General features: G+C 52.3%; 1 protein-coding gene across 11 annotated transcripts in view; it reads right to left on the minus strand.

Moving 5' to 3' along the window:
• Positions 1 to 14469, minus strand: part of SLC7A7 (solute carrier family 7 member 7) — a 93282-nt gene that overhangs the window by 21882 nt on the left and 56931 nt on the right. For 4 of the 11 annotated variants that reach the window (XM_064570811.1, XM_064570808.1, XM_064570810.1 and 1 more), the window contains 2 exons: positions 12525 to 13069; positions 6734 to 7276 (listed from right to left, as the gene is read on the minus strand). In XM_064570811.1, the coding sequence (XP_064426881.1) occupies positions 6734 to 7276; positions 12525 to 12561 (580 nt within the window). In that variant the 5' untranslated portion in view covers positions 12562 to 13069. Of the gene's footprint in view, positions 1 to 6733; positions 7277 to 8097; positions 8243 to 8396; positions 8521 to 11438; positions 11645 to 12524; positions 13070 to 14469 lie in introns of those variants that run through there. The other 7 variants (XM_064570815.1, XM_064570807.1, XM_064570806.1 and 4 more) reach the window with 7 other exon arrangements.

Below are 14469 nucleotides of genomic sequence, written 5' to 3' on the forward strand. Positions count from 1 at the left end.
TGTGAAGAAACGCAACACAGTCCATAGGGAGAGACTGCATGGAAAGACACATCTAGTACAACTTGAAAAGAAAAAGATGCCCAGCTAGTCCCCATCTTCTTCAGCACCTCCTTGTTCTAGCTCCTGCCACCATCTGACCACAACCATATAAGACCCTGAGCCAGCACTGCCCCACTTAGCCCTTCGCAAATTCCTCAGCTACAGAAACCATACAAGAATAAAATGGCTGTGGGGCACCTGGCTAGCTCAGCCAGTAGAACACGCGACTCTTAATCTCAGTGTTGTGAGTTCAAGCCCCACACTGGGTATGGAGTTATTATTTTAAAAATGAATGAATGAATGACTGAATGAATGAATGAATGAAATGGCTGTTAGTCTATGCCACTAAGTTTTAAGTGATTTGTTATATAACAATAATAACTAGAACAGTTTATAAAGCCCTGAACAACCTATCCTACCATTTCCGCCTACCCCTGCAAGCCAGCTCTCAACATTTCCTATCTTAAACTCAATATTGCAGCCAACCCTGAACTCCTTTATTGAAACGAGTCTCAAAAATATCCTTCTTGTCTTCAAGTTTTCATACATTCTGTTCTTGCTGCCTGAGATGCTCCACTACCCTATCTACTCTTGGTTAATTCATCATTCGGGTGTCAGCTTAAACTTCCTTATGGAGAGTTTCCAAACTCATAGGCTAGCATAGGTCACCTCCTGTGGCTCCTTGTGCCTAATCAATCAAAACACTCATCATAATCCATTGTAATCTTGTGTTGGGCTGCCCATCCTGCCCCGCCCCCAGCATGCTCATGCACAAGCACTTACACGCACACACCAAGAGCTCCATAAAGACAACGAGTAGTGCTGGGAAAATGAACATTCAACAAGTAGTCACGAAGCATTTGCCAATCTCAAGCCCCATCTCTTTCCTGAGCTCCAAATGGGCAAATCCACCTACTACCCTACAAATAAATTTCAAACGCAACATGATTCCATCTTACCCACCCCCGTAAATGATGCCACCGCCTACCCAAACCAGAAACCTCAGCTTTTCATTCAAGCAATGTTTATCAAGCTTCTCTCTTTGTTTCTTTGCTGGGGATACAGTGGATCCTAAGACAGGCTTAGCCCCTGTGGCACAGAATTTACAGGTTGGTGAATGCTTTCCTCATCACCTACCTCTCTCTTACACCAGACATCCCAATGAGTATTATTGATTATACTGATTAAACCTTCTAAATTGCTCCCCTACCTGTCCTTTCCTGGAGACACCATCGCCTAAGTAAGCCACACTCCCTCTGCCACTGTCCTAGTTCAGGTTTCTGTCATTTCCTGCCTGGATTGCCACAGAGCTTCCTAATCTGTGTCTCTGCCACCAGCCTTGCTCTTAAGTCCCATCCCAGCTACACCGTTCCCCTGCTTAAAACCCTTCAGTGGCTCCTCAGATGCTTTAGGGTAAAATCTAAACTCCCTAGGAACATTTATTTGCCTCAGGCTCTAGACCCTTGCCTCCCTTTGTCCCCTCACATCCCACAATGGCCCCCACACACCCCACACCCCATACTTTTTCTCCCCTTTGTGCTTTACATTGCCTGTCCTTTACATCCCTGTGCCTAAAATGTCCTTGCCCCTTCTTCATTCATTCATTCCCTCAATTTTATTGAGTACCTAGCAGATGCCAGGCACTGTTCTAGAGGCTGGAGATTCAGCAGTGAGCAACAGAAAGTGCTTACTCTTGTGATGTTTACATTCTAGAGGGAAAGACAGACAATAAACAAGTAAATACTTAATGCCAGATGGAGACAAGGGCTATAAAGGAAAACAAAACAGGATGGGAAACTGAGAGTGACCACTTTAGACAGGATAAGTCTCCGGTGAGGTAATATCTATACAAAGACATGAATGGAGTGGGGGCTGGGGGGCAGGCTCTGAGGGTGTCTGGGGAAAGAGCCTTCCCAGCAGAAGGCACAATAAAGTACAAAACCCCTGAAGCAGGAACAGGCCAGGCAAACTGGAGGAAAAACAAGAGGGCCGGTGAAGCTGGAACAGAGAAAGTGAGGGTGAAAGAGAGGTCAGAGAGAAGAGAGATGGAGCAGGACTCGCGGGCCATGCTAAGCGGGCGCTTCAACCATGCCTGGACTCCATTTCATCCTTCAGTGTTGCATGCAGACATCTCCTGAGTAAGGCGCTCTCCACCCCCTCCCCTCCCAGCACTGACCGACCATATATAGGTTTCACTGGCTACTTTTGCCTATCTCCACCACCACACCATCGAGTTCCCTGCTCTACCTCTCAGCTCCGTATTTTATAGAGCCCATCACGTTCAGTAAATTTTTCTTCCATGGTCAAAACTTTCTTCCTTTGTTCTGATTCCATGCCCTGCAAGCAATTCCCTGATTACTCAATGGGTTTCCTAGGGACTGTGGTATTAATAAGAAGCCTTGACAGTGAGCACTCACCTTCTGGTCATTAGAAATTACACATGTACACTCACCATTGTACAGTCATAGACTAGCATCATCATTTACACATCAGTTTCTTTTTTAGATAAGTAGGACTCCGTGGATGGGAAAATGACCAACTTTGGGTCACAAAAGACCCAAGGAAGGCACTGCTCAGGGAAGGGCCCCATAAGCAGCCCAGCAGAAGCCCCAGATGCCCCTCTGCTCATCACTCAGCTCACCTTCCCATTTCAGATGGAGGCCCCAACACTGCCCCTCTGTCCAAGCTTGAACCCTTAGCATCACCTCTGAGAGCTCCCCGACATACCTCCAGCCAGAAGTCCTAGAAATTCCACCTTCTAACTATTTCTTTATCCATCCCCTCATCTCTGGTCCAAAGGCCTTGCCCACAGTACACGCCTCACTATCCTTCACGTGGACTCAGGTTTCAGCTCCCTAAACCGGTCTGCCCACCTTCGGACTCTCACACTTGCCAAAAACACTCCACGTGGCCACCAGAGTTCTTCTCCCAAGCAAATCTGATTTTGCTTCCCCACTCACAATCAACAGCGTCCCCCCACTTTCCAGATAAAGTCTAACCTGTTTAGGCAACATATAAGTCCGGAGCTGGCCCTGGGCTACATTTCCAGTCTCTATCTTCTCATCCTCTTCCACCCCACATTCCAGCCACACCAACCACCTGAATTCCCTGAACATTCCATGCCTTTTTGCACCTCCACACCTTTTCACATGCAGTTCCTATTGTGAGAAGTGTCATAGGAGACATCTATGGATCTTTCCAAAATGCAGTTTAGACAACATGGTCTCTGTGAGGTCTTCCTACGCTCTCCTCCCCACAGGAAGAAAGTTGTCCTGCTCGCTCCCATGGTGCCCCTATCACCACACCTGCTATACCGCATGAGAACTACTGGGCAACATATCTGTCTCCCTCCTCGACTAGGAGGTCTTGGATGGCAAGGGCCATACTTTTTTCTTCTTTGCTTCCCAGCACTACGTGTAATATCTAGCACAGAGTATGCCCTAAATGATCCCTGAATGAAGGAATGTTCTATATTAAATCCCTTCTCTTGCTAAATTTGAAGATTTAGCCTCAGTCCTCATCTTGTGCGTCAATCGTTGGCATGTATCTGCCAACTCTAGTAGAGTGACAGGGGCGCCAGGCCTGTGTTTGAGAGAGGGCTCAGCAGCCGCGTGACGCTAGGCAAGTGTGGGGATGGTTTACCTCCAGGCTGCCAAGCGAGTGAAGTGAGATGCGGTGAAAACCATAAATCATGACTCAAGTGTAACATACTGATGATTGTTATGTTTAAAATTACTCTCTTTCTTGGATGCTTCTAGGCCTACCTCCTGGCTTTCTCCTGAATGGCTACGGTTAGATAAACGAGATATTACCACATAGCTGGACATATGGACAGAATGTCCTTCTAGGTCTCCGCATCTGACATGTATTGGGTGCTCATTAGACAATGGCTGAAGGAAGAAACTTAGGAATCATAGGTCCCTAATTCTTACTTACAATCTTGGCTGCCCTTCTGAACCTTCTTCCAGATCTCTAGGTTCCTCAGAAGTTATTAAAGACAGAACAAAGTCCTAGAAGCAGCCAAGAGAGAAATTTTAAACATAATCACCACCAATACATTGCACTTGAGTCATGATTTATGGTTTTCACTGAATCTCACTTCATCCATGCAGCAGCCTGGAAAACAGTAACTGCATCTTGCCTAGGGTCACACAGGTCTTGAGCCCAGCCTCAAACACAAGTCTCGTGTGCTTGTCACTCTGATATCAGAGTTGCGTCAAATATATGCCATAAATCCATGCACACAACCGCGTCTTTTATTACCTGGGGAGCTCTGCAGACTGATCATAAACCGTGGTTACTTCGCATGTATTCTTACAAGGGTGTACCGGCGTGCGTATGTGTACTTGGGTGTACAAGAGTTTGAGGCCATCGCTGGTCCCAAGGTAGACATGGCGAATTAAAAAGGGGGTGACGGGGGCGCCTGGGCGGCTCAGTTGGTTAAGCGACTGCCTTCGGCTCAGGTCATGATCCTGGAGTCCCGGGATCGAGTCCCGCATCGGGCTCCCTGCTCGGCGGGGGGTCTGCTTCTCCCTCTGACCCTCTTCCCTCTCATGCTCTCTGTCTCTCATTCTCTCTCTCTCAAATAAATAAATCTTTAAAAAAAATAAAAATAAATAAAAAGGGGGTGACGGATGGCGGTAGGCCCGATGCCAGAATCAAGGAACAGCTATCAGATGACACAGATCAAAACCGTAAAGAATGAAACCTGATGAACTAAAGTCAGGCCAGCACTCTGAAGCCACTGAGGAAGTAGACACTAATCATCACCCCGGTGGCTTGGGAAGGCCTCACAGTCATACAAGAATTGAGACGGTACTGGTGACTCTGAGTCACCCAAAGTTATGAAGGCAAGGAGACATATCATCGGTTTTAAAGAGACTGCGACAAAGATGATTAGCATAATAGGATCCTAGGGCTTAAAGGGATGCAGCCATCTTGGAAATTTTACTTAGATGGAATAATCCTTACACCACACAAGATATGTAACTGTATGCCCACATTTGAAGGCACCTCGAGCCTGACAGACCCTAAAATTAGTTTCACCAGTAAGTCAACCTACCAGATCATCTGTAAATGATGCAAGAGAAATCACAGATCACATTTAAGACCTCAAGGGAGAACCTCCTCCTTGTAACACAAGGCAGTGCCTTCCACCCCTCCCTGATTGTTGCCATGCAGGACAGACACCCCCAAACCCAAAGATACACAAAGATGAGTCCGAGCCACACGCATGGGCACACAAAGCACAGGGGGGCCCCACACAGACACCCAGGTCTCTGCAACAGTGAAAGCAGGGAGGCTGGGGAGGAAGCTGAGGAGTAAGATGGGGCAGTGGAGAAACCTCAAGAAAAGGGGACACGAGGCTGCCTGGACAAGGTTGATCCAGGGAGCAATTGCACCTGGTACAAAACACCTGCACTTCACAGCTGCCGCTGCTGGATAGTTACTCCTTAAAACACAGAAGCTCTGAACTTCTCCACAGTTGGGGCATGGAAAGGGTCTCCAAGGTTTCAGGCTAGGAGGGCATTTTTCCAAAACAGAGGCACCGGAGGGATGGGGCTATAGAGGATCAGCTTCTCAGTACCTCCAATGTGGCTTTGTTGAATGTATAGGTTTAAATGTGTTATTTATGAGACAGAACAAAAGTCAAGGGAGCCTTGGGCTCAGGTCATGATCCCGGGGTCCTGGGGTCGAGTCCCGCATTGGGGTCCTTGCTCAGCGGGGAGCCTGCTTCTCCCTATACCCGTCCCCCCCTGCTCATGATCTCTCTCTCTCTCTCTCTCTCTCTCAGATAAATAAATAAAATCTTAAAAAAAAAAAAAGAAGAATTTAGGCCACAGAAAAACTCATGCGAACGCAATAGGATATTCACCAGAGCATTACCTGTATGACAGAAAAACTGGAACCAACTTAAGCGGCCACTAACAGAGGACTGATTTGTTACATAATACAGCCTTAAAATTAACATGGAACACCATGAAACTTTTTTTTAAAAAGTAGATCCCTAAGTAGAAAATGTCACTGGTAAATTCTGGGAAAAAAGCAAAAACTGTAGGATTATATATGTATTATGATCCCATTTTTTCAAAACAGAAAAAAAACACTTCTTGAAGGGCGCCTGGGGACTCAGTCAGTTAAGCATCTGACTCTTGGTCTCAACTCAGGTCTTGATCTCAGGGTCGTGAGTTCAAGCCCCCATTGGGCTCCACACTGGGCATGGTGCCTAATTAATTAATTAATCCATCAAAAAAACAAAAACACTACACTTCTTGAAGGAAAAAAAAAGGAAGGGCATACAAACTGCTAATGGGGCTCACCATGGGAAAATGGGGGAAAGATAAATTGTTCTCTTTGCAGTTTTGCTTGTTTTGTCTGTTTTTACACTTTGCTACTGTTTGAATTTTCACAGGAAGCATACACAAATGTAAAACAATAAAAGGGGGCACCTGGCTGGCTCAGTAGGTAGAGCATGCAACTCCTGATCTCAGGATTGTTAAATTCAAGCCCCACATTGGGGGGGTAGAGATTACTTAAAAATAAAATCTTTAAATAATAATAATAAAATAAAAACAACAAGAGTGTGTGTCAGAGGCATTCCCTTCCAGCTCCTTCTGCTGGCTTACTGGACTCACATCCCAGCCTCTGCCTGGCCTCACATCCAGCCCACACCTCCTGCCCCAGCCCCACTTACAGATGCAGGCAGCGGCCAGCAGGCGCCCAGCAACATAGGGGGCGAAGCAGCTCGGGAAGATTGGCTGCACCATGTAGTTGGCAAAGGTGATGGCAATGATGGCCTGGCTGGTGGGCTCGATGATGAGGAGTGAGGTCCAGAGTCGGATGAAGGCAAGGAATCCCCCGAAGGCCTCGAGGATGTAGGCATAGCTGGCCCCAGATTTCTTAATGGTGGTGCCCAATTCCGCATAACAAAGGGCCCCAAAAACGGAGAAGAGGCCCCCAACAGCCCAGATGACCAGGGAGAGGCCAAAGGAGGCACTGTACATGAGCACGCCCTTGGGGGAGACAAAGATGCCCGAGCCAATCATGTTCCCCACAATCAGGCACACGCCATTAAGCAGCGAGATCTCCTTCTTCAGCTTTACCTGCTCGGACCCTGGGCTGGTTTCATCGGCCGAGGGGGGATCATCCCCCTCCTGCTGGGAGGCCACTTCATACTTAATGCTGTTAGCCATGGCGGAGAAGAAGATGGCCGTCACCAGCTTCTTGGCATTGCGTTCTAAGGAAGAAAGATGAAGATATAGATCAGGTGGTTGGTAATTACATAGAACTCTTGCCCATAGTGGTCAATATGGGCAATGTCCTGCCACACCCCTCACCCCCCACCCCAGCTCAGAGAGCTCTCTGGCCTCCCACCTCCCATTAACCTCTTCTTCTCCAGCTGGTTCATTAAAATAACCCCAACTGGAATTTTTAAGGGAAGGCCCTCACTCCCTAGAGAGAAAGCAGCTGTTTCTCCTCATTAGGATGGTGCTGCCCACCAGATTGACAAAAGAGAAAACTAAATCCTGGTTCTATCTGAGTCTGCTGTGATAAAAGGCAAGCTGGCAGTTCCCAGGTATAACCCTCATGATTTGAGTCCGCGTTTTTCAGCCTCACCCCCAGTCTGTCTTCCCTCTAATTTCTGTCTCACCTGTTACCTGCGCTGAGCTGCAACGTGAGGAACCAACCTTGCAAGCAGCCTATCTGTGGGTTCTCCTCACAAACTTCTCTCCCCCCCCCACAAAGGACACGGGCTCTGGCAAACCTAAAGGCTTTGGGGACCTCTTGCTGGAAACCTACAACCCTCCCCCTGCTCAGGGAGCCGCTCTTAACCACCCTTACGTGAAGTCGGAAGCCCTAGCAAAGCCCAAGCAGCCCCACCCCGCCCTGGAAGAAAGAAGACAGGTGATTCTCCTCTTTTCCTTGCTTTTCCTTCCCAGACCTCTTTCCCAGCCCCTAGTATTCCAGGCTTCCTGCTGTAACTTCCTCACATCACCATAGCTGCATCACCCAAAAAAGTATGAATGAGAGAAGGGTGATCCACAGGGACAGCCCAACCTCGAGGTGATTGGAGGCAGCTGATGGCTCCCCACCCAGGAGTTGCAGCCGGAGAGTCAGCACCCAAAGACGCAAAGCCGAGGCTGGGAAGTCGCGGAAGCGTCCGCAGGTGCCCGCCCGGCAGAGCAGGGGACTGCCGGGAGCAAGAGAGGGAGGCTGGCCCAGCAAGGGGAGAGGTCTAGAGCCAGAGGCACTGGGGAGAGGAAGTGATTGGCCAGCCTCCCCCCGCCCCCAGCAGCACAGCGGGTGGGCAAGGTGAGCGGGGCTGGGGGGGGCGCGCGGGGGCGAAGCACACTCACTCCCTGGCCCCGGGTTCCAGCAGGTTCCCGCAGTGGCAGTCACAGAGACGCAGCCTCTAGGAACTGTGGCCTGACCGCTCCTCCTTTCCAGCCAGCGGTAAAAGGAAAGGCCAGGCAAATGCTTCTGGATTTAAATCAAATCGAGAAGTCAAGATGGGTGGAGGGGGTGAGGGAGGGGGAGAGGAGTGTTAAGCAACTGTCTGGGTCCAAGGTTCACGGGCCCTTCACATCTGCAAAAGGCACAGCTAGGAGCTCTAGGCTCAGCACTTTCCGTGATAAGGCACTCTCTCAGGAATCTCCTTTGTCAGCGCTGCTCTGGGACTGAGGGCCCAGAAGAAACGATGGTGGCTGGGCACAGTTTCTGCAGCCCCAGGGAGGCTGGCCCTGAGGCAATTAGCTGAGGACGGGGCGGGCGGCTGAGAAGGAATGCACCATCCCCCCATCCCCCAGCACCCCCCCCCCACCGCCGCCGCCGACAAGAAAGGCAGGGAGGTGGCAAGGGTGCCACAAAGGCGTGTTGCTGTGCTGAGATTAGAGGAAGTCTAAGTGCAGTCCCCACGCTTCGTGGCCTCGTGACAGGCATCCTAAGAGAGGAACTCTGCACACTTCCCCTCAGAGCAAAGGATGGCTGCCCCCAAATTTGAGCCATGACCCCAAGGCTGAGCCTCAAGCTACTCCCAAGGAAACAAGGTCAAGAAATGAGACTCAAACCCCTGGCTGCTTCCCCTCCCTGCTCAGGTGCCCTTTCATCCTCAAAAGAAACCATAAATTCCTAAAAACACCTTCCCCACATACAAGTTTAGTCCAGTTTCCTAAAAAATATGGAGAAATAAGATTTCATTGAGCTATCCTGGACAGACAGGACAGACAGGCCCAGAACAGAGAAAGTCAAGCATTTTTTGTAAATCACATGTTCTATCTTCATGGTCTACTTCAATCTGGTATCCCGGGACTCTTTTACCAACAGAAATACATCCTATCCATTCTGAAATCTCTCGGTCCCTTCCCACACTCTTTCTAACCCTTTTTGGTTATTCTACAACCAGAGAATGAAGATCTAAAAATCCCCAGGGGGTTGGGGGGGGCCTTATCTCTACCCTACATCTTTGCATTCTAGCCCCTTAAATCTTTTTTTTTTAACCGAAAGGAATATCCTGGTGTCAGCCTTCCCAAAGATCATGCTTCTCCCAAGCCATCCTCACAAATATCTGGAAATCCCTCCAGAGGAGCCTGTCCTTGCCTTCCAGCTGCCCCCTCCACCCTCCTTTAATGATAGCTGTCTTTTATGGAGCACTTACCCAGTGCCAGACATACTGCTAAGCACCCAAATGCCTGATCTCATCCAAACCTGCCTGCAGCCCCTTAAGGCAGGCACTAAATCACGTGCCAGGGTGCCAAACCAGCGAGGGAGCCACGAGGCTCTCCAGCAGAGCCCGGGCTGTGAATCGGCACTGTGCTATCTCCCCCCACCTCCCACCCAATCCGACCTGCTCCGACCTGCCCCATTGCCGGGCCTTCCCCTCAGACAGGAAAACACTTCAGTTGGCTCCCTCGTGAATTACCTGGGGGAGGGTGTGATTAGATTAAACAGACAGCCTCTGCCATCCTTCAGCCTGCAGGCTAGGCTAAAGGCTCCAACTAAGCCGGTCCATCTCCTTCCCGGCTGCTCCTCCCCTTTCTCATCCCTTTGCAGGGATGAGAGGCGACCGCAAGTCCTCTTGGCAGCGATGCTATTGCTAGGGTGCCCACTGCTTAGCAAACAAAAACACACGGAAATACATCACCCCGCCTGCCATTTTAAGACCACATTTACTGGCACCAAGGGGTGGGTGGAACATAAAGGAAAGGAATGAAGGGCGGACGAAGGAAGGGGAACCCGTGAGGGAGAGTGGGGAAGAAGTGTGCAGGGTTTAGTCCCCGGCTGGGGAAAAGCGAAGTCCTCATCAGGGACTCTTGAGACAGAAACCCACGGGGGTGAAACCCACACTCCGGCAGACAGCACACCCTAGCGGCGCCCCCAGGAAGTGCTGTCAGTGGAATCTCCCTAGCCTACTTCTCAGTCTGCGCACACTGGGCAGGGGAGGCTGCCCTCCAGAGAAAAGATGCCCCCTCCTTCCTCAACCACTGCTTAGCACCAGCGGCTGTGGGCAGGAAGGCACCGTCTCCAGCAGCTCACGTTCCTCCCAGAGACTCTGGCTCTCAGGCAATGCCTCCACCATTCAGGCAGCCTGGGACCAGCAGGACCTCTCCCCAAGGGCTCTCCCACCCCAGGCTTTACAGGAGAGCCTTGCAGAGTCTGGAACCCCAAGAGATAGCAGCGTTCCTGATACACAGCACCCCGTCTTCTTCCTGCCTGAGGTGCATTCAACTCTGAGGACCTGGTGCAGGTACCAGGACAACACACTCATCTTGCAGCCTATGGGTGAAGTTTCAGATTCAGGGGTTCAGAGAACCCAGGCACAGGGCCCCGAGTGTGCCATGCCCAGCACAACAGCCAGTAAAGCCCCTGACCCCAAAGCCACCCATGAATGGCAACGCCAAAGCATACTTCCTCCAGGAACCAGCCCACAGTTCAGGGTCTTGGCTGCTCGGTCAAGCTCAAGAGCTAAATGTTGAGAAGATAGTTTCTCTCCCAGAGACCCCATGTCCTGCCTTCCTAGCTCCAACTGGTCTGTGCTGCCTCCCCTAACAACAGAAACAGAAAACACACTGTGGTTCAGCTGGATGCCCCCATCACCCCAAGCTGGAAGCTCAGCTCCTCCCTCCCCAGTTCTCCATTTGTTTTTCTATAGTCCACTGTGGCTCCGATAGTCCCTTTAAAAAAAAAAAAGTGAAACAAGAAATTGTTTACTCCTGTGGCCAGGGCTCCCATTAGCGTAGGGCCAAAGTTTCTGGGCAGAGGGCTCTGCCTGGGGAGGGCCGGAGCCAGGACCAAGACAACAGGCTCTTGGGTCTCCAGTGAGCCAGTTTTCAGGACGCTCACTCCATCCTCCTCCTGCACTTCCCCTCTCGCCTTATAGTCCCTCCTCTCCCACCTCTTACCTGTCCCGTGACCTTTGGGCAGGTGCGAGGAGGAGGGGCTACCAGCACGCTGTGGGGCAGGGGAGGGGAAGGTGCTAGGAAGGGAAGCCGGCTAAGGCTCGAGCTGCAGCAGCTGTTGACTCCGAGGAGCAGAAAAGGCAGAGGGTGACGGGGACCGAAATGGAAAACAGGAAAACACATGTGTGACTCTGGCCGGCAGCGGGGAGGGGCCAGGGGATGGGCTGGAGCTGGGACTGCCTGGTCAGACCCAGAGGACCTCGTCGCCTGCCCGCCTCTAGGCACCTTCTCCACCCAGTCTCAGCTCCTCCTGTTCCCCACCTCAGCCCCTGATCTTCCTTGTTGCCCTACGTTTACAGAGCACTTAAGCTCTCCCAGCGACTGACAGTGCCCTCCTGTTTGCCTGTTCCCCTCATCCCGTCTCCTACTCATCTCCCACTCACATACTATCCTTCGTCCTGTGGAGGGCGTAGGCTCCGTCATTAGGGCTCTGGAACTCAGCCCCTGTGTCAGGCCACACATGCTAAGGAAGACCACTTGTGCGGGAACAGCCAGATGCCCCAGCACAAGCCCACTTACAGCTCGGGTCCCCAGTTGGTTCGGGGGATGCACGTGCCACCAGGTAAGAGCCAGCTCTGGCACCCTGGGCAAGCTAACGAGTTGGCACCCCTTCAAATCAGGATCCTTTAAATATCTGTTGAACGTCGACTTAGCAGAGGTGGAGGAATACCGATTTTCTTGGAATCAAAACGGGAAGCCTCATTCTTCCTATTCAAAATGAGAGCTTATTCTATGACTTCATTACGTGCAACTTTCTGAAGTCGTTTCTCGGTGGGCATATTGAAGCATTTAAATTGCGGACAAGAGCGTCAATCTCTCCGGCGGGGTGGGGATGACACTTCACAGTGCATGGGGCATTCGCAGATTTCCAGCTGTAACTCCTGCCTCCCTACAGCGACCCACTGGCCAATCTCAGGGCTGCACCCTGCAACTTATACCTGTACCTGCGTGTTGCAAAATTATCCTAGAGACAGACAGCCCAGGTAAGCAGTCATCAAGGGTTCTGTCTGTGGATGGGAGCCAACTTACCGTTCACCAGGAGACCCAGACGGAAATCGGAGTTCATTGGCACCGAACGTCTGAATTACTCCAAGGAGCACGTAGTGCCTTTTTATACCCAGGCCACTGCCCCGCTGGCCTGCCCCTTCATTCCCCTCAGGGGTCAGGCCCACGTGGTACATGAGGGAAGTCCTAGGAAGACAGCCCTAACAGGGCCCCCTTGGCATTGGCATCTGCACTGTCACTCCACTCAAGCCACCCTGGCCGCCTCCTTGCTCTTGCCACACAACAGACCCACTCTGGGCTCAGAGCTTTCGCAATTGCTGTTGCCTCCGCCTGCAACGTTTCCGGGCGGCGACACTGTTCATCCCTTCACGCACTCCATCCGGGTCTGTGCTTAGACACACCACCAGAGGCCTTCCCTGAGGAGTCTCTGAAGGAGCAACGTCTTCCCTCTTCATCCATTCACCGTTCTGGACTTCTTTGCAAGGGCACCACCACCCAGAGTGCATTTGCTTGTTGGCTGTCACCTCCTCACTAGAATGCAAGCACCACCAGAGCGCTGGCTCTTCACCCTGTGTCCCCAGGGCAGAGCACACAGAGACAGGCAAGAATAAATGAATGAATAAACAATGCTGTTCCTCCTAGACTGATTTCCCAGCAACCTGGGTTCTGGGAACGTCCTTGAACTTGCCCTTCTGGCGCACTTATCCGGCTGCTGGTCTGGCTCCTAAACTAAGCAAGGAGTTATCTGGAAGTATTTATTCTTTTTGACAGTAATGGGTTGAAGGGAGAGGGAGGGTGTACTTTTCAGTTTGACTGCGAGGCCTAGAATGGTTTGAAGTGAACTTTTCGTTTCAGTAACGGGAACACAAAAAGCCCCTCATCCCACGCGCTCTCCGGGACCGGTGCTGTCCCCCGCCCCGGCTCAGGTGACCGGCCTGGGTGCGGCGAGAGCAAGGTGCGACGGCCGCCCGGTGGCGAAAGGGCGGACGAGGCAGAGGGAAGCGAGGGCTCAGGTTCACGAGCGTGCCGGCGAGTCCAAGAGTGTTGGGAACCGCACACCCTTAAGGGGACCTCTGCCCGGACGCCCTCCCGCAGCTCTTCTCTTCGCGGTGACCCTGGCCCCACCCCCTCCGCCCCCGCCCAGCGGCAGCCCGACCTCACCTTTGCCCCTTTCTCCCACGCTCCCCTCTTCCCCGCCCCGCCAGCCCCCGCCGGTCCCTTTATTATCCTCTTTCCCTTGACCCCCGGTTGTTCCGAGTCTGCAGCCCGGAGGCCTCGCCTTCCCAAATCCCGACCCGGCCACCGCCCGCCCTCAATGCCGCTCTTAAGAGCTCGGTCGCCCCAAATATCCAGGTCTGGCTGCGGAGGCCAAACCGGGGTCTGCCTTGGGGGACCAGGAGCCCACCCCACCCGGCGTCCGGTCCCTTCTTTCCTTGTACCTGGCGAGCAGCCCCCGCCCCTCCCCGGGCTCCAGGAAGCCTTGGGGGTGGGGGTGGGGGCTGTAGACAAAGGGCGCCAGGGTCCGAGAACCCAGGGGTCCCGCAACGCGCTCCCCAGCCCTCTCCTCACTCAGGCACAGCTGCGCTGCCTGAAAGTGAGATTGGATACCCTTAGACGCGCCCTCCTCCCCAGGAACGCTCAGCTTCCTCTTCCCCCCCCAATGCTGTTCGCGCTGGCGGCCCGACGGGGGTCCGCGCGACAGCCCCAAACCCTGGCAACCCCGCCTCCAGCCCCTAGACGCCCGGCTGAAACTTGGGAGTGACTCCGGACTGCAAAGCCCCGTGGGGGAGGGGGAGGGGAAGGGGAGCGGCGCCCGCCGGGAGCCGGGGGAGGGGTCTCTCGGAAGGGCGTCTCAACTCCCCGCCCCCTCGGGGAGCTGTTGCATCAGCTCCGAGATCCCCAGTTAACGAAAGCAGTCTCCACCGGGCCGGGAAGGTGACGGGCAGTAGAGCTGCCGCCAGGAGGCAGC

Source organism: Mirounga angustirostris, unplaced genomic scaffold, assembly GCF_029215605.1.
Source record: "Mirounga angustirostris isolate CCGP_5_RB_7025 unplaced genomic scaffold, mMirAng1.0.hap1 SCAF_9, whole genome shotgun sequence".
Classification (NCBI taxonomy): domain Eukaryota; kingdom Metazoa; phylum Chordata; class Mammalia; order Carnivora; family Phocidae; genus Mirounga; species Mirounga angustirostris.